Genomic DNA, 19200 nt, shown 5'->3' on the forward strand with positions numbered 1-19200 from the left:
TGGTACAATAATTACTTTCTAATCGAGCAGTCAAGGCAGCATTTAAAGTCTGAATGTGTAGACTCAAACATTCTGTGCTTGTAATTTATTTTATTACTTTTTTTTATTTTTTAGTCGACACTCTCGATACGCTGAGACGCGTCACTTTTGTTTATTCTACTTGGTAAAAAAGGGACCTAACTGCCAATAAGATGGTTCGACTTCAAAGCAGCTGGGCAAAACAGAGTTGGCAAGATAATTAAAGTGATATACAGAAAATAAGTTGCTCAAAATCCATTGATAAGCCCACCACAGGTGCATGAAAGGGAGGGGTTTTTGTTGTTGTTGCTGTTAAGATAATAAGGGGCATATTAATCATAACTCAATTTTTACAAAAGCAGGTGAAAATGAAAATTTCCACCTGCAATTGTAAAAATTAAGTTATCAGGCCATTCATCCAGAAGGTAAAGCAGGAGATATCACAGATATCTCCTACTTACCTTCCCTCTTGCGGAATGGCCTTCTGTCCCCATACACTAGTATCACAGATATCTCCTACTTACCTTCCTCTTGCGGAATGGCCTTCTGTCCCCATACACTAGTATCACAGATATCTCCTACTTACCTTCCTCTTGCGGAATGGCCTTCTGTCCCCATACACTAGTATCACAGATATCTCCTACTTACCTTCCTCTTGCGGAATGGCCTTCTGTCCCCATACACTAGTATCACAAATATCTCCTACTTACCTTCCTCTTGCGGAATGGCCTTCTGTCCCCATACACTAGTACCACAGATATCTCCTACTTGCCTTCCTCTTGCGGAATGGTCTTCTGTCCCCATACACTAGTATCACAGATATCTCCTGCTTAACTTCCTCTTGCGGAATGGCCTGCTGTCGCCATACACTAGTATGGGGACAGACTTCACCAAGCTCCGAAAATATAATATTTTCGGAGCTTGAGTGCGCATCTTCAGATGGCGAATGCTCATTCCTTCACTCTGGGTTGCGAAGAGGGATCCTTTCGGATCCCACCGCCCCATCCGGCTCCTTCTGCCGGACGTTGGGGCTCTTGTGTGCATGCATGACCTGTAGGTCGCGCACTCCCGTCACTGCTCCGAAAGTAGCAGTGAAAAGATTCACTGCTCCGAAAAAGAGCACTGAAAACTCTCACGGGGACAGCCGACTTCGCATCATCTGTCACCGTGCTGGAGCAATGATGAACTGCTCCGGATTCTGTGGCAAGTTAGAATGTTAATTATCGGGGTCCGTTCAGACCCGATAATTAACATCATGAATAGGCTCCTAAAAACGAAATCCAAGGAGAAGAGCTGTATACGGCTGCACGGTTGGCATGGTGGTCAGCAAGCTCTGAGGTCTAGGAGTTGATTCCTACCAAAGCCACTTATGGTGGGTACACACCTAAGCAATATATCTGAAGATGATGGTCGTTCATACACACTGAACCATCATCTGCATGCTGCAACGGGTCTCAGCGGCCGGGGGGCGGGTCCTGGCGGGCTGGGGCGGGTCCCGCCCCCCTTCCTGTGGCTGCCGCTGTGTGTGTACGGCCAGTCTTCAGACAGCCCGTACACACCTGCTGATGGACAGATATGTCTGCAGACATATCTGTCCGTCGGCTGTGCAGTGCAGCCACTGCGATATGTCGGTGAACGACGCAGTCACAGACATATCGCTGGTACACACTGGCCGACGTGCAGCAAATATATTGGCTGATCAATTGATCGGCCAATATATCTGTCAGTGTGTACCCAGCATTAGAGTGTGTGTGTATAAAATATAGATTGTAAGCTCTACTGTGGCAGGGACTGATGGGAATGGCCAAATATCTCCAGTACAGCGCTGCAGAATATATGTGCACTATAAAAAGATCAATAAATAAATGATGGAAGTGCTCATTCACATATCACTGCAGCGTGTATAGTGCAGCAAACTGTGCTGACTGCAGTCACAGCAGACTTAAAGGGGACAGGTCAGATTTCTTAAGAACTGGAATAAGTGATTAGCAATAATGAAAGGCTGGTGTGCAAGGGAAAGGGGGTTTGTTTTTTGTTTGTTTGTATCTTACTTCTCTTAACTGTTTATTCCACTAATGGGCGAGTATAATACTCTGCCCACATCATCATCTTGCCACAAACTCAGCCTCAATAGCAGTGTCCGGGCATGGTGCGTCCCAATGATGGACACTGCTAACTGAGTTGAGGGACAGCCTCTGCTGCCTCTACGGACTCTGCACCAACTGTAATGTTGCAGTGTCACAAAGAACTACAGGTCCTAGAAAGCCCCATCATACCTAAAATGTTTTGTTATTCTGTCCCATTTTGAACTACACCAACTGACCCATAGCAGCCAAAACGTGTTGGCGCTTGTAGGACTACAAACTATTCAAGGCAAACCACTTTTATCCCTTTATGGTTACCTAGATACAGGGGTTGGGGTATTTTCTTGTCTGCAAGGCTTGCAATCTAAAGAATAAAAACCAACTGGAGAACAAAGGGCCCTCTCCTGCAAGTACTCTAGGTACAAATACTACATTTAGAACACGGCTGCTGCGCTCTATACATATTTGGGGCACCTTAAAATACATTTATCAATTACTAAACCTATATTTTACATATACCTGTTAAATGAAGAGGACCACGGTGCAGTCCGGGACTTCTTATCCTACCTTGTAGTGTCTTACGCTGGCCAAACACTAGCGCGATCTCCGGCCGATTGCACGATTTTAGACGCATCGTACGATGCATTGTGTGGAAATCATGTAGTATTTAGGTAGGAATACGATCCAATACACGCTCCCGCCGCTCTTCTATCGTATCTTATGATCAGACGTGCAGCCCATATTATCCTTTGTAATAGTATGCGATGCATCGTGCGTCCGAGTGGCGTCATTTAAATCTATTATGATCGCATGTATTTGGTGAGGCACACGATCGATCGTATCACGACCAGTCGTATAGGGGCGAGTGATCGTCCGTCAGATTGTATGTACATTGTGTGTCAACAAAGCATCAAATCGTACATCTGGTACTGCCAGGGAGCTGCAGCGGAGTTCAAGGAAAAACGTATGATGAATCGCGTCTTATGCTGGTCGTACTAGTGCACAGGTTCTCAAACTCGGTCCTCGGGACCCAACACGGTGCATGTTTTATCACAGAATCACAAGTGAAATAATTAGCTCCACCTGTTGATCTTTTAAAATGTGTCAGTGAGTAATGAATACACCTGTGCACCTGCTGAGTGACATGGAAAATGTGACCTGTGTGGGGTCCTGAGAACTGAGTTTGAGAACCACTGTACTAGTGTAGGACCAGCATAAACCCTACAAAGGAAAGCACATACATTTGAACACTAGGCACATCTGCTGAGTGCAGCATCTTTCGGCACTACATTTCTTTTTTTTATTAAGATAGTACATTTTTCCCGTCGGATACAGAGGCGGTCTTAATAACATACATAGAGGGGCTGAAGGGAGCTGGCCACACAAGGCTAGGAGCGGTGGAGGCAAAGGTGGAAGCGAGGCAAAGGGGTGGGTAAAGGAATAATTCTGGCCCACAGAGCTTTCTAAAATGACTGCAGTGAAAAGTGAAAAAAAATTTCAAGTCAAAGTGTATTTTTTGCACAATTAAAAAAGAAAAATGCAGGAGATAGTCAAGATACATGGTTATGTAATAATCATCCTTGTCAAGTAAGCATAACAGAGCTTTTGAAAAGTAAATTGGACTTAAGCTCACAAACCTCACAGCGAACATTGTATTATTTTAAGAGACATTCCCATTTTGAGAACAATGGCAAGTCGCATTACTATTGTCACAAAATCATCCAGCCAAGCATACACAATGATACATTCAACAAGAAATCTACCAGCATGAGGAAAAATGACAATTGCAGAAAGGAAAAATAAAGCACTGACCTCCAAAATGGGAAAGGTGCAGAAAGAAAATCTATTTTTCAACTTGGGCAGACACACTAAATTGTTTCCATGGATTCCAATTAAGTTTTGTTGCCAAAAACTGATAGACCTAAAAATAGTCTGTGCAGTGCTCTGCATCAATACACATTTCAATATCCTGCATTTATATTGATTCAACAGGCCTTGCAGCATTACAAAGACCATTTGTCTTGGGAAGTTATGAAGGGGTCACTACACCTAGGTTGCATCAATATGAATGTGCACCTCGCAACAGTCACACAAGACACTGATTCATTGATTTATTCAGGCAAAGACTGGCAAAATTACCTGGAAAATTATTTGAAGACACTGTATAGCTGAAACTACATTTATAAGTAATGCACTTTGTGCAAATACAGTCACCCATGTTACTTATGGAAAGATTCCCAGGTTAGCCCGCAAACATTAGAAACATCAATGTGTAGGAGAATCTGCACCTGAGACAGTCAGTAGTCTGACAGGGCATCAAAAGGACAATTCCTGAGGATGCTGGGAGTTACAGCACCAGAACATTTATTGCTGGGTTACAATGCTTACAATATCTGTGCAGCTCAGTATGGAGACATTCATTCATTGACATGACATGCTCTTAGATTCAGTCAACAGCTGTCACACAATACCTGTCATATGAACATTCAGCATTGTGATAAAGGCCTGATTAGGAGTTAGGTACATGTGTCCGGCCGTGGTAGCCTACTTACTTTCTAATACGAGAATCCCTTAGTGTATGCTATAAAGCTGTGCATCTGCATGGGTGGAGGCCTATCCGGCCCGCTACTTTTACATCCGCAACAGTCATCATTTATCAGGATCTTCACCCCCCTCCATGCTGGGTACAAAAGTTCCGTCTGATACAGGTGTCCGATTTTCATTGTAACACTACGATCAAACATGGAAGTTTGCATACATGACCAAGACGCTACCACGAGACAGAAGATTTCCGTGCGCTTGCATGGTCGCTGCCCAGAAACTATAATTTCATGGCTATTGCGCTCGACAGATCAATCCGTATGCACTAGTGAACTCTAAGTGTGCGCGTACCTGATCCTGCAGAGATTTTTCTTGCACAGTAGTGTTCATTCTAGCAACCTGCATCGGTCACAACCTGTGCAGTTCCTCTTTCCTGCCTGGGGTGTTTGCTCTCTGCTCTGGTGCTTCTAGCACATTATATGATACAGCAAATTGCTGAGATACAGACCAGAGTGTGCTAGAAGCACCAGAGCAAAGTGCGACACGGCAGGAAAGAGGAACTGCGCGGGTTGTGACAGGTACAGGGTGCTAGAATGAACACTAGCGCAGTATTCTGAAATCTGCGCGATCCGTGCGCATTGCGACTCAGAATCTATGCTAGGTGACAATAAAACACTGCAAATATGTCTGTAGCTACATAACACGAGTCACAGGTTTCCCTATTCACTAGAATATAAAACTGGTGGACAGTAGAACTTGCTCATTGGGAAGCAAGAAAGTTAGAAAACTGTAATAACCTTGTGAGGGCCTCAAATGAGTTTATACTATGTATGCAGAGAGTATATACACTATGTATGCAGAGAGTATATACACTATGTATGCAGAGAGTATATACACTATGTATGCAGAGAGTATATATATACTATGTATGCAGAGAGTATATATACTATGTATGCAGAGAGTATATATACTATGTATGCAAAGAGTATATATACTATGTATGCAGAGAGTATATATACTATGTATGCAGAGAGTATATATATTTTCATGGAAAGTACAAACTTCAATACTTTGAAAATAATGCCGTTTTGCAAACATGAAAATTATAAATAGAACAAGAAAAGTATCATCTTGCAAATTGTGACGCACAAACGCCAATTTCTATGCATCGTACAATCGCTACGCTACAGAACATGATGACGTTTTATCAAGATGAACAGCAGAAATATCACAAGTTAGCAATGATAAAAAAAAACACCTACGAGGGAGGTGAAGTGTGTACATTATCTTGCAGTGGTGTAAAAGAGGTCAAAACGACTTGTAATGGAACAAAACAAATATTTGTAAAAATTAATTTTTATATATAATAAAAATGCCACGTAAACACATGAACTATAAAAACGATGTTAATCATTGCCTGAAGTATGTAGTTAGAGGTATTACAATATCCATTGTACTGGACTAATAATGGTGAATAGTTAACCATCAGATAATGTCAGTGCACTTTTAGGTCTTTTAAGTCTTCACTGAGCTTGAGAAATTAGGACTAAAATGTTACACAATGAAAGCAGTGAAACCATTGCCCAAGGTATCTCCATGGTTGTATACAAGACTATAATGAGAACAAATAAAAATTCCATAAGCACTCCACCCTTTTTCCACTCTAAATAAATCTCCTTTCATAATTTATTATATCAGCTAGAAGGCAAACAAACATTAAGCTGGCCTATAAAGATAACAGAACTAAACTTTACAGATGAGCATTTAACTAAGAAAAGCTGTGATAATAAGAGATATGGTAAAACCTTACCTTTGTTATCTCTATTTCTACAAAGTCCATAGGGATCCACAGGAGACCTTGGGGTATAGGTTGATGACGTCAGTCGTCGAGCACCTCAATAGTTACATTTGTGCTCCCAGGATGCACTGGGCTCCTCCTATACCCCGCCCCCAGGCCAAGGCACCTCAGTTTTGTAACAAGCCAATGGCCGGAGGAGGAGAAGAGAGAAGGAAGAAATTCTGGAAAACTCAAGTATCACATTCTCACATACAGAAGGAGACGGAAAACCGGTGACCAGAACACAGCCCATCTGCAGCACAGGTGCGACAGGGCGGGAGTCCTGTGGATCCCTATGGACTTCATAGAAATAGAGATAACAAAGGTAAGGTCTTACCATATCTCTTATTTTCTACTGCAAGGTCCATAGGACTCCACAGGAGATCTTGGAAATGTCCCAAAGCAGTCTCCTTAAGGGTGGGGACGCTCCTGTGCAGAAAGGAGAATCCGCCGCCCGAAGGAAGCATCCTGAGAGGCAAAGGTATTAAATGCATAATACCTTAAGAATGTATGGACAGTAGATCACGTGGCTGCCCTGCACAGCTGAACAGCAGAGGCACCACGACGAGCTGCCCACGAAGGACCCACAGACCGAGTAGAATGAGCCTTAACAGAGGACGGTACAGGAAGGCCCTTCATGCGCGGAGATCAGTCCCATCTGGAAAGGATTAGTGTCTGTAGAGGCCGGGAATGGAACTGGCCATACTCCACCATGTCGAAGGTCGACACCATGGAGCCCAGTAACTGCATTGCCGAGTGAATCGACACCCGGCGATTGTGCAGGCAGTTGCAAACACGCTGCTGCTGCAGAGTGGTTATCTTATCCCTGGTCAAGAAAATCATCTGTTGTTGAGAATCCAACAATGCCCCAAGATGTAGCATCCCCTGTGAGGTCAGCGAGGACTTCTTCCAGTTGATCAACCAACCGTGGCTTTGTAGCACTGTTATTGTCAGCTGTAGATGCGTAAGAAGTAATTCCGGAGACCTGGCTAGCAATAGTAAGTCGTCCAGGTAGGGCAACAGACGGACCCCCTGCAGCCGCAGTTGGGCCGCCATCACTGCCATAAGTTTGGTGAACACCCTGGGTGCCGTGGACAGTCCAAACAGCAGGGCCTGAAACTGGAAGTGTTGTTGCAACACTGCGAACCTGACGTATCTCTGGTGAGCCAAAGCTATCGGGACATGCAGGAAGGCATCCTGAATGTCCAGAGACACCATAAATATCCCAGGTTCCATAGCCAGTATAATTGACCGCAGGGTTTCCATTTTGAACCGAGGCACTCGGAGAAACTTGTTTAGGGACTTGAGGTTTATTATAGGCCTGTATGCACCATTCAGTTTTGGAACCACAAAGAGTGGAATAATAGCCTGTTCCCCTCTGGGATGTAGGTACCGGAACTATAACTCCCTGTAGGAGCATAGATCGTATAACTTTCAGCAGTTCCAATGCCTTTTCCTGATCCATCTGAAGTCCTGTAGGGAAGAATTGATGAGGAGGTCTGTATTGGAAGGAAAGGGTGTATCCTTGAGAGACCACTTCCCTTGCCCAAGTGTCTGTTGTGGTATGCCACCAACACTGGGCGAACTGAAGAAGTCGGCCTCCCACCTTGGGGTATCCCAAGGAGAGGCCCGCCCCGTCAGGCTGAGGGTTTAGCGTCGGGCTTGGCAGCTGGACACCTGGTACTCCAAGCCTGCTTCTTGGCTTTGTGACCTTCTTAGCTCCTGACGTTCTGGGAAAGGACAGAGCCTTGGCCTTACCCTGAGGATGGAAGTCCGAAAGGGCAGAGTTCCAGATCCTGATGGCATTGGGGCCGAAGGTAAACAGGCAGACTTGGCAGCAACCAAAGTGTCCACGATTTTGTCCAAATCTGGACCAAAAAAGACCTGGCCATTAAAGAGTAAACCTTCTAACCCGTTCTTGGAATCAGCATCCGCTCTCCAAGATCGCAACCAAAGAGAGCGTCTAGCTGACACTGCAGCCAATGAAATGTGAGATGTTAGGAGACTAAAGTCCAAAGCAGCCTCATTCACATATGTAGCAGAGTCTCTGAGGTAACCTACCAGTTCAATTTGTTCACTGGTAGCCTTTACAGGCAAGGACGCTTCCAAGGCATTTGCCCAACATTCCATGGCCCTGGCCACCCAGCATATAGCCATAGCTGGCTTAGCAAAAACCCGAGAGGGAATAAATGGACTTTAGGCATACCTCCACTTTTCTGTCCGTAACATCCTTTAATGATGACATGGACGGCATAGGAAGTGTTGCACTTTTGACAAGGCGTGTAATATAAGAATCCACCTGAGGAGGAGTTTCCCATTTAGAGAAATACTTCTCATCGAATGGATAAGTGGCTTCCAATCATTTCTGCGGTTGAAACCTCCTGCCTGGAGTTTTCCAGGCTTCTTCCAGATGTTCAACTAGCTGATCCGACATGGGAAAAGCCGTTGATGAACTTTTCACTTCCATAAAGAAAGCATGTTTGGATTTTGCTGCTGGGGTATACTCGGCCCCAATATCCATAGCCACATGGACTGCACAAATGAGGCCATGTACATAAATTTTGGACTTGGGCTCCGCCTCCTTTTGAGGGAGCTCTGTATCAGACAAGTCCTGAATTTCCCCATCAGTCGACACATCATCTTGATAATATGTGGACTGGGAAGACACTACCTCCTTCCAGAGCGGAGCGTTGGAAAGACTCCCCTTGTAAAACCTCCGTCAGGTTTTGCACCGTATTGGAGAGAGTATTAACCCAAACAGGTTCAGTCTGGGAGGGAGTAGGTTGTTAGGGCATATTATGAGCCACAACCAACTGTCGGGGAATCCCCTGTGACGTAGATGGCATAGCAACCTGCGGAGCGTACTCCAATTGTGGGGCCACTGGAGGTGCAGCAAGCCGACCCATCAGGGTAGTTAGTGCTTGTGCAAAACAAGCCCAGGGCGGCTCTTGAGAAGATATGGACCCAGCAGGTAATCCTGCATTTCTGGTACACAGGGTACACAATCCTCCCACAATAATCTCTCCCTCCTTTATTCCAGCCAAACACCTGTTGCAGGACTATGTGAGGGGAATATCAGCTTGCCCAGAATCACTGCCAGACATAATGGGCGGAATTCAATTGATTATTCCCCCCTTCGCACCTGACGGAGCTATTCTATTGTTGCTAATGTCGGGTGCGATCAACTGCTAGCGCTCAATTTCAGCACCGCAGCCCCAGAGGGGCTGAAATCGGCGAAGAGTGTCCTGTCTGGGCGCCCAAACAGCACTTTTCGCGATTGCGCCCAGCACTTTGGTCGGGGTTAGCCGTTTTACGCGGCTAAACCCGACCACTTTGGGTGCGATCAGCGTGAAACGCTGGCACAATTGAAAAGCCGCCCGCGATCTCCTGTCACTTTAGACGGGAGATGCGGGCCGCGAAATCAATTGAATTCCACCCAATGAATGTATGTCTCAACTCCTCAGCTCAACTTAGGCTCCGCCTTCACCACTGAACTGTGAAGTAATTTGATCCCTGAGCAGCACTGTCACCGCAAGGGCTAGTGACAGAGACAATACAGGGATAGCTAAAATGGCTGACAGAGAAAAAGAGTTTTACAGTCAGACAGCGATAGCAACAGACACATACAATGCCAGGAAAACCTGCACTATACTGCACTATTATCAACTAACTAGACCTTGTTTCTACATACACCGACCTGCTTGGAGGAGGGGTATGTAGGGGGACCCAGGCTCTGCAGCTCCCTGTGAGACTAGCGTTTTATGCACATTAAAATGGCCGCCGGAGGACTCACAGGGGGCTTGCCTGAGGGAGGAGAGCTGCCTGCAACCGCCAAACCGCTGTTGAGAGGCACGCAGTGCAATGGGGGAGGGGCTGGCTGTGCCATACAGGGAAGGCCCGCTCCCCTGGCGTGCTATTAACCCCTGGGATGCCACAAAGTCCGCAAGTTGTGGCTCCCTATCCCTGGTGGTCTAATGACAGCGCAGGCGCCGTGCCTGGTGCCACACGCATCCTCTTCCCAGGTACCCCCCAGCCCTGGGAAGTAAATGAACTGTGTTACCCGCGGACGCCCGCTGCTTACCTGAATGTCCCCCGTGACGTCCGGCCACAGTCCTGGGCGTTTGGGGGCTTTTGCTAGACAAAAACGCTGGACAGCCCATTCTGACCACTCTGCAGTAAAAAACAACAATTATTTTCTGGGCTGTCAACGCAGTCCCTCTTGAAGTGACTCGCCAAGTGACTTGGCCTGGGGCGGGGTATAGGAGAGGAGCCCGATGTATCCTGGGAGCACAAATTTAACTATTGAGGTGCTCGACGACTGACGTCATCAACCTATACCCCAAGGTCTCCTGTGGATCCATATGGACCCTGCAGTAGAAATTTACTATTGCAGTTACCCTGTGCTCAATCAAGTGGAATGTCCTATAAAGTGACCATAGTATACTGGGTGAAAATTATTGTTTTGAGGGAGACTGACAGATGAAAAGGGATCTCACAGCAATCAGGCTTGAGCAGGAGAGAGAAGCTCTGGCCTGGGATCATTAGAAAAAAAATACTTACTATGCACATGCTGGTGAAGTTATGTAACTTGATACTGAAAAAAATATATAAAGCAAAACAGTATATTCTTAAAGGGCACAGTATGGCGGGCTGCTGATTTCCATATCTGCCGTTTATTTAAAAAGTACAGAGTGGTTGACGTATGGGACACAAGGGTTCACCAGATGATGAGCTCAAATTATGGTGGGCCTATGTGTCTGCAAGTCTGCAGTAGTCATCAAAGAGATGAAAACTATCTATGTATGGTAAGCATCACCATCCTTCCCTAAAGTTTGGGTGGCGGGCTGGTGACAGGAAGGGGAATGTGGGAACATTTTCATATTGTAAACAGGATGAGCTTTGGTCATGGTGGAACTGTGACATTATGTCACAAATAGTGGCTTACACAATAGCAGTTTGCAATAAAGAACTAGAAATACCGGATCCATTAGTAAAGTCATGACGGAATCCCTAACCTCTGAAACGCTACTCACCGAATTATCCATTAAGAAAGTCACTGCACCCATCAAAATCTTATCCATGTCATAACAAAAACTTGCAAAAGACAAATCGGAAACATTCTCCTGAACTTTATATCACTGTACGATAAGGTCCCTTCCCATATACTTTTACTAGAGCATTTTTAACACTAGTATAAACTTGCAAGTGAGTATTAAAAAGGAACCTATCAGTTTCAAAGTCCATATACTTACCACCATTTGTTGTCAGGAGCGTTTGCAGTACATCACTGTTTTTCTGATGCCTTTTAGTATTGTTTTCTTTAGCAAGGTAATACACAAATGTATGCCTCTATAGATGCTTATATAAATGGTATTTTCTATTTATTACACTATATTTATTTAGCAATGGAATGCTTCAAAATTGGGAACAGCAAATACCAATCTGTGTATGCTATTAGCATACAAAGTGCCAGATAATCCATACTGGCTCAGCCACACTGCAAAGGGAAAACGTGCTTAGTGGGGCTATACAATCACGTCACACAAATGTTGTTTACCAAGAAGACCTGCACACACTCACACACACACTTTTCAACAATCTTTAATGTTGGCTTCAAAATATAATTTTTTACTATTTGTTGTATTAATTAACAACACTAGTAGTATGGTTTATTTCCAAAAAAAACCAAAACCTTATTCACTAGGATTTGTATGTGAAATCTGGCTTATTCCTGCTGACTGCAAATTTTACTTGGGTTCACTCACCACAAGTTACCACTGCATGTCAGACAATTGTGTTTGCAAAGTGATGGCACCGGGAATCACCACAACACTAGTGGGCAACCAGATTTCTCTGTGTCACTTTGGAAGATTGTAAAAATGATAACCTACAGTATGATGAATATCACTTGGCACTTGCACGCGCCCCTAAGATATTGACCACGCGCCCCTAAATTATACGTTATTTTGTCCACCCCTCCCCGAGTCAGTTTCAGCTACTTATCAGCACTTACCAAAGTAAAATTGTGATTGAATTACAAGGGAATAAAAGTTGCGTTATGGGAAATAACATACCGTATATACTCGAGTATAAGTCGACCCGAATATAAGCCGAGGTACCTACTTTTACAGAGAAAAACTGGGAAAACTTACTGACTCGAGTATAAGCCTAGTGTGGGAAATGGCAACAGCTGGTAGTGCCCCCAGTAGTAATTCCCCCTGGTTGTGCCCCCAGTAGTAATCCCCCCTGGTAGTGCCCCCAGTGGTAATCCCCCCTTTCAGTGCCTCCAGTAGTAATCCCCCCCTGGTAGTACCCCCAGTAGTAATCCCGCCTTAGTGCCCCCTGTAGTAATCCCCCCTTTTAGTGCCCCCTGTAGTAATCCCCCCCTGTAGTAATCCCCCCTGGTAGTGCCCCCTGTAGTAATCCCCCCTTTTAGTGCCCCCTGTAGTAATCCCCCCCTGGTAGTGCCCCCTGTAGCAATCCCCCCCTGGTAGTTCCCCCAGTGGTATTCCCCCCTTTTAGTGCCCCCTGTAGTAATCGCCCCCTGATAGTGCCCCCTGTAGTCATCGCCCCCTGGTAGTGCCCCCTGTAGTCATCGCCCCCTGGTAGTGCCCCCTGCAGTCATCGCCCCCTGGTAGTGCCCCCTGCAGTCATCGCCCCCTGTAGTCCCCCCCCCCCCCCTAGTAGAGAGAGACGTGATAACAATAAAAAAAAAAATAAACACTTACCTGAAACTCCCGCTCCTGGTCCCGCCGCTGTCCGCTCCTCCGGCCACTTTGCATGGGAGAGACGTCGTCATGACGACGTGTCTCCCATCACCCACTGCGGGAGCCGGAAGATGGCTCCCGCAGTGGGAGCAGCAGCAGCCGCTGAGAGTCTGACAGACTCTCAGCGGCTGCTGATTACAGCAAACACATAGCTGCCGGCTCCGGCGGCTATGTGCTTGGCAGTGTGTAGCGCTGACCGAACTCCGTCCGGTCAGCGCTACACTTGACTCGAGTATAAGCCGAGGGGGACTTTTTCAGCACATTTTTTGTGCTGAAAAACTCGGCTTATACTCGAGTATATACGGTAGTATATATTCACAAATAGTGAAGTTCTTACAGCGGACTAAACATTTACTACAGGTATTATGGGGCCTATTTATCATTAAATATTTGCGGCATACTCCCAGAAAAAAAAAATCATTGGTTTTTAAGGGGGAAGCGGTCATATTCAACAAGCTCTGGAATGCAAAACATTCCAGAGCTTGGACCCCACAGCAAACGCCATCTAAAAATGGCATTGTGCTCCTGTAGCCTATGCGGTACAGCATCGTAAAAACTACCGGGAGAGTATTCCGGAGGCAATGGCCGCCATGCATGCGTGTTCAGTAGACCATGCATGCGCAGGAGTGAAGAGACGCGGTCACTTCACTCCAAGCTCATCGCAGAGATGTCCCTGCATGTCCAATACATGCCGGCACTGATATACTGCAATGCGATCAGGGGTGCTAATATCGCGCCCAGAACGCATTGCAAATCCAATTAAAGATGTTTTAACATCTCAGTGGTGCGGACATATCCTTTGCTCTAATCCAATAAAGCACAGCAAAGTGCATGTTCATGGTAATTTCCTAAATGCAAAGGTTAAACTGATAACATGAGTATTTATTACCCATTTATGGCTTTGCCTCCTATTTACACAACTTTTAAAAATGAAACTGATCTGATGATATGTATCGTATTAAAAAAAAAGACTAAAGAACAAAGTGAGTTTCCCTGAGATTAATCGCAGAGGGAGGAAAAAACCCTTACTTTCTGCTTTCTCCGATTACAAATGGACGTTCTGGTCCTGAGCAATCTTGCAAATATTTGCATTGATCAAGTAATTTACGGTGCCATCAAAATCTATGGGGAAGTTTAATCGCATGGGACTCTGAAGGAGAACATTGCAGCTCACTGATAACCAATCATTTGTGTAGAACACAAATTGCTGCTACGAGAGCAATCCTGAGATTGTGACACTATCTCATGTGGGCTTAGCTTAACGTGGCAAGACCAGATCCATACCACGGAGACATTTGCTGTATTTTACTGCTTCATATAATCATTCATCACCGGGAAAACTAGTACATTACAAGTTTAGTCTCCCATATCCAAATATTACAATATATTTCCTTTTTTTTTAGCATGACCGAGATGATGAAACCTTTGCTTTTTGATTGTTCAATGTACACAAACTCTGTTTAAGGCACAAATTATTAAAAATAATGTATAAAATGACCTTCAGGCTTTGTGTATAAGGTGTATATGATACATAAATGAATTTCATGTATGTACACAAACTTTGTTTGAGCCACAAAATTACTGAATAGGTTGTATAAAATTACCTGCAGGCTGTGTGTATAAGGTGTATATAACACATAAATGCATTCTGTCTTTAGATTTGTGTCCAACTCCCAAGATATATCATTATATTATGCAAATATTCCGACATCGAAAAAAAACCCTGGTCCCAAGCATTTTGGATATGGGAGACTCAACCAGTAGCACAAAACATGTTGGAGTGACATGTAAACAAACCCAAAGCATATGTACTTTCCCCCGACTTCATTGAATTGTAATAAAATTGTGTTTTGTGAAGAACCGCAAAAGAAATAAAATACAAGGTTGCTAGGAAACTGCTGCGTTATATAGTGATTAAAAACATAAGTAGGTGAGCGGAAGACTACTCAAACTCACTGCAAAATAAAAATAACAAATTCCCTGCCCCCTCATTTTTCTGTAGTTAGGGACTGGCTAATAGTGCACAAAGAATGGACAGAGCTTTAATCTTTCCACCACCGCCCAGCTGACCAATGCCCATGCCCCCAGCAGTTCTGATTGGTCTGGGACACTTGGCATAAACACAGAACTTAATGCTGAAGTGGGTGCCAGCAGTAGAAAGATGATGCTTTGCCCAATGCAGCGATTAGAATATTAATCAGGCTCATTAGAACATGGGTCCCAATGCTAGAACCTCTCCTGAATTTTATTATGCCCAAGTTTCTCTTCGTGTCTAATTAATTTAGAAAACCTGAGGGCATATTTCAGAGACAACTACAGGATGTTCCCTCTCTTTTGCAATAAACATCACCGACATTTAAAGCCGCATACACACTAGCTGATATTATGAGCGATTGAGCAGTAATGATATAGTTATCGTTCACAATATCGGGCAGTGTGGATGCCAGCAACGACCAGCGATGCGCGTTCCAAATGATCATTGACGACACTGTTCATCGCCCGAACCTGCAGTCCAACCCGACGATATCGTCAGGTTATGTAGGTTCGGGGATGAGGGAGGGTGCCGGCACTGAATTATATCGTTAATGATATCGTTCAGTGGGCCTGATTCAGACCAAGTCGCTATGAGCGTACGCTCGCTCAATGCGTATGCAAATATTTGAAAGTGACGCGGCGGGGAGCGATCGCTCGGCAAGGCATAAGCACGCCCGTCTTACCTGTATGAGCGTTCGCTTTGTGTATGCAGACTCCCCTTAGCGAATGCAGAGACGCCCACTGCCCCACGTCATCTACTGAAAGATTGTGAAAACATTGGTACATCGACCACTATCGGATGTGAATGCAGTGCTTGTGGTAGCTTTTTTCTACCGCAAGCTTTGCGAGGAAAACAGAGTAAAAAAATGGCTGGTGACGTGTACTATGACGCTGCCTGTTAATTATGCACGCCTCTAAAACGGCATTGAAACACTCGGGCACGCCTGCTACGTTCGTACCTCCACTCCCCCGTGTTTACCGGACTGCCCCTGTTACCACCCACAAACGGCCACTCACTCTGCTGGGCTGGCTTTGCTGTGCGAGCGAGGGACTGGACTGTGTAGTTTGCGCATGCGCAGATTAGCAACCATCGGCAATAGCGAGCGCACTGCGGATAGCGTCCGGGTCTGAATCAGGCCCAGTGTGTGTGCTCAATGTCATTAACGAAACTGAGTACTCCACATTCCCGGGAAAACACTAAACAATATCGCTCAGTGAGTGTGTACAGGCCTTAAGGACTCTTAAGCTGGGTACACACCAGACGATATATGTCGTTCGAACCTGCGGATCGGACCGACAGATCAGGAATGTTTTAGTATGTACCCATGATATACGTGCTCCCGAAGGTCGTTAGCGACATCCCTCGCTGGCCCAACTGCAGAGGCGACGGGGGGATACCGCTAATGATGCCACAATGTACTTGCCGCATGCCGGGGTCCTGTCGCCGGCGCGCTGGGTACACATCGTCCAGTGTATATCCCCAGCTTAACTTCCATTTATAATTTGTAGATGGCATTAATTTTTAAATATTTTTGACCTTTTCTGAGCCAGAGTGACAACAAAATTTACCTGCAGGATTTGTCAGACATTCCTAACTGAAGCAGTGCAAAACCAAGGGAACAAAAGAACACTGGGATTCACGCAGGTGCCACCATTACAAGCAAAATAAGCGATGGAATTGTGCTTCCAACAAAAAAAATATTGAAAGAATGACAATGCTGCCTCATGGAGACATCACAAAATATTTGGGACTGGATTTTATGTGCGTCCCACTATTAGCGCTACCTGTACATTCTACAAGCGCCCATCAGCTCCGTTCACCACATAACAATTCTCTCGCTGTGACTGACACACTAAAACCACACTCACTTCCATGTTGGCTGAGATAGCCAAAGAAACCCCCATATTAGCCTGCAATAGAAATAAACCACATCGCGGCTGTTTGCGGTCACTGAGCTACTGCAATAAAGAGCTAAGGGCCTCATTCAGAGATGTACACTACTGCTGCAGTCCTGAGTCTGCCTATGGTCCTGCAGAACGGCAGGGGGAACTGAGACACTACAGCCATATTTCTTGAGTATGACATTGCAGTCACAGGCGGTGACATGCCGTTGAAACAGTCTTGACGCACCTGTGTTCTTTGCCACCACTGCTGTTATCGGCCAAAAAATGCTGAGTGCACAAGTGTGTACCCAACTTAAAGCCAGAGTTGCTTGCCGCTTTTAGACAATACCAAACACTTAGAGATTTGCGCCAGTATAATTAACAAAATAGAGTGTACCTCTATTAATAACTTACATATTTTTTATATAAATTGGTGTGCCGGGTTGTCATGCCGAGGGTATGCACAATGTATTAAAACATTTTTATATAGCCATTGCATGTTCCATTGTGTTTTACAGTTGGGAACACCACCATAATAAAATGAGACTTATGGAGAAAAGAGCCATGAGGTTACCTGCTTGCCAGTTTACAATCTATAGTGTGACATATATGTGTGTCCGGGGAGCAGTGTGACATATATGTGTGTCCGGGGAGCAGTGTGACATATGTATGCTGGGAGCAGTGTGACATATATGTATGCGGGGAGCAGTGTGACATATATGTATGCGGGGAGCAGTGTGACATATATGTATGCGGGGAGCAGTGTGACATATATGTATGCGGGGAGCAGTGTGACATATATGTGTGTCCGGGGAGCAGTGTGACATATATGTGTGTCCGGGGAGCAGTGTGACATATGTATGCTGGGAGCAGTGTGACATATATGTATGCGGGGAGCAGTGTGACATATATGTATGCGGGGAGCAGTGTGACATATATGTATGCGGGGAGCAGTGTGACATATATGTATGCGGGGAGCAGTGTGACATATATGTGTGTCCGGGGAGCAGTGTGACATATATGTGTGTCCGGGGAGCAGTGTGACATATGTATGCTGGGAGCAGTGTGACATATATGTATGCGGGGAGCAGTGTGACATATATGTATGCGGGGAGCAGTGTGACATATATGTATGCGGGGAGCAGTGTGACATATATGTATGCGGGGAGCAGTGTGACATATATGTGTGTCCGAGGAGCAGTGATTCCCGGGGGCACTCACCGGTCCAGCATCTGCTGTAAGGACACACTGCTGTTGGAATCAGACATGACGTCCCCCGGCCTCCGGTCAGTGACAGCCTCGGCCTCACACACAACGCTCAGGCCGCCGTCCGCATACCCCACGGCTATGTATCAGCACCGCCCCCCTCGTCCCCCGTGTACCGGTCACCGTCACTGCAGGGAGATCAGCAGCGCAGCCGTCCCAGAACCGTGACAGAACATCCCGTCACGTCACTCCACGCGACTAGACGGCAGCCCCGGGCACCGGAAGTGAGGGCAGCGGGGAGGAGGGGGGGGCGTCGTCACCTGGGCTTTTCATGCTAGAAGTGCCCAGCAGCAGGAGCAGCAAGTAGTGTGTACCTGCCATGCTCTCATACATAATGTATGTACACAATGCAGTATGCATAGGAGCACCTGGGGGTGCAGCACTTGTAGCTCTAACACACAGAGGAAGTGTAGTTACATAGGATGGAGGAAAACAGGGACAATGATGGCGGCAGCTAATGAGTGCTGGGTCACATTTATATACAGCTACACCTAATTGTTAGCTATAGGTAGATAGAAGACCCCGTTCTCCAGTTGTCATTTAATGTCCCAATGTACTCGGAAATCAAAGCATGCAATAAGCAATTGGAGATGAATAAGAAATCACGAAATCATTTTGTTCAACAAATTTTAAATTCAGTTTTGGACTTCGCACAGTAACCAGCCATTGCAGATGTAACCGCTGACCACACTTGTGGCGTTCTTTCTACAATGGAAATTAAATATTTTTTGGGAAGTTCTTCTCAACACTGTTGCAGAAGTTCCCACAA

General features: G+C 45.5%; 1 protein-coding gene across 1 annotated transcript in view; it reads right to left on the reverse strand.

The window, feature by feature from the left end:
- The window catches only part of MARCHF5 (membrane associated ring-CH-type finger 5), a 71590-nt gene extending 52926 nt beyond the window's left edge, over window positions 1–18664 (reverse strand). Inside the window, exon 1 of the mRNA XM_088476917.1 lies at window positions 18387–18664. Within this exon, the coding sequence (XP_088333043.1) occupies window positions 18387–18433 (47 nt within the window). The 5' untranslated portion in view covers window positions 18434–18664. The remainder of the gene's footprint in view (window positions 1–18386) is intronic.
- Between the last annotated feature and the right edge of the window lie 536 nt (window positions 18665–19200).

Source organism: Taudactylus pleione, unplaced genomic scaffold (genome assembly GCF_031769625.1).
Source record: "Taudactylus pleione unplaced genomic scaffold, aTauple2 ptg000198l, whole genome shotgun sequence".
In the NCBI taxonomy this organism is placed as follows: Eukaryota; Metazoa; Chordata; class Amphibia; order Anura; family Myobatrachidae; genus Taudactylus; species Taudactylus pleione.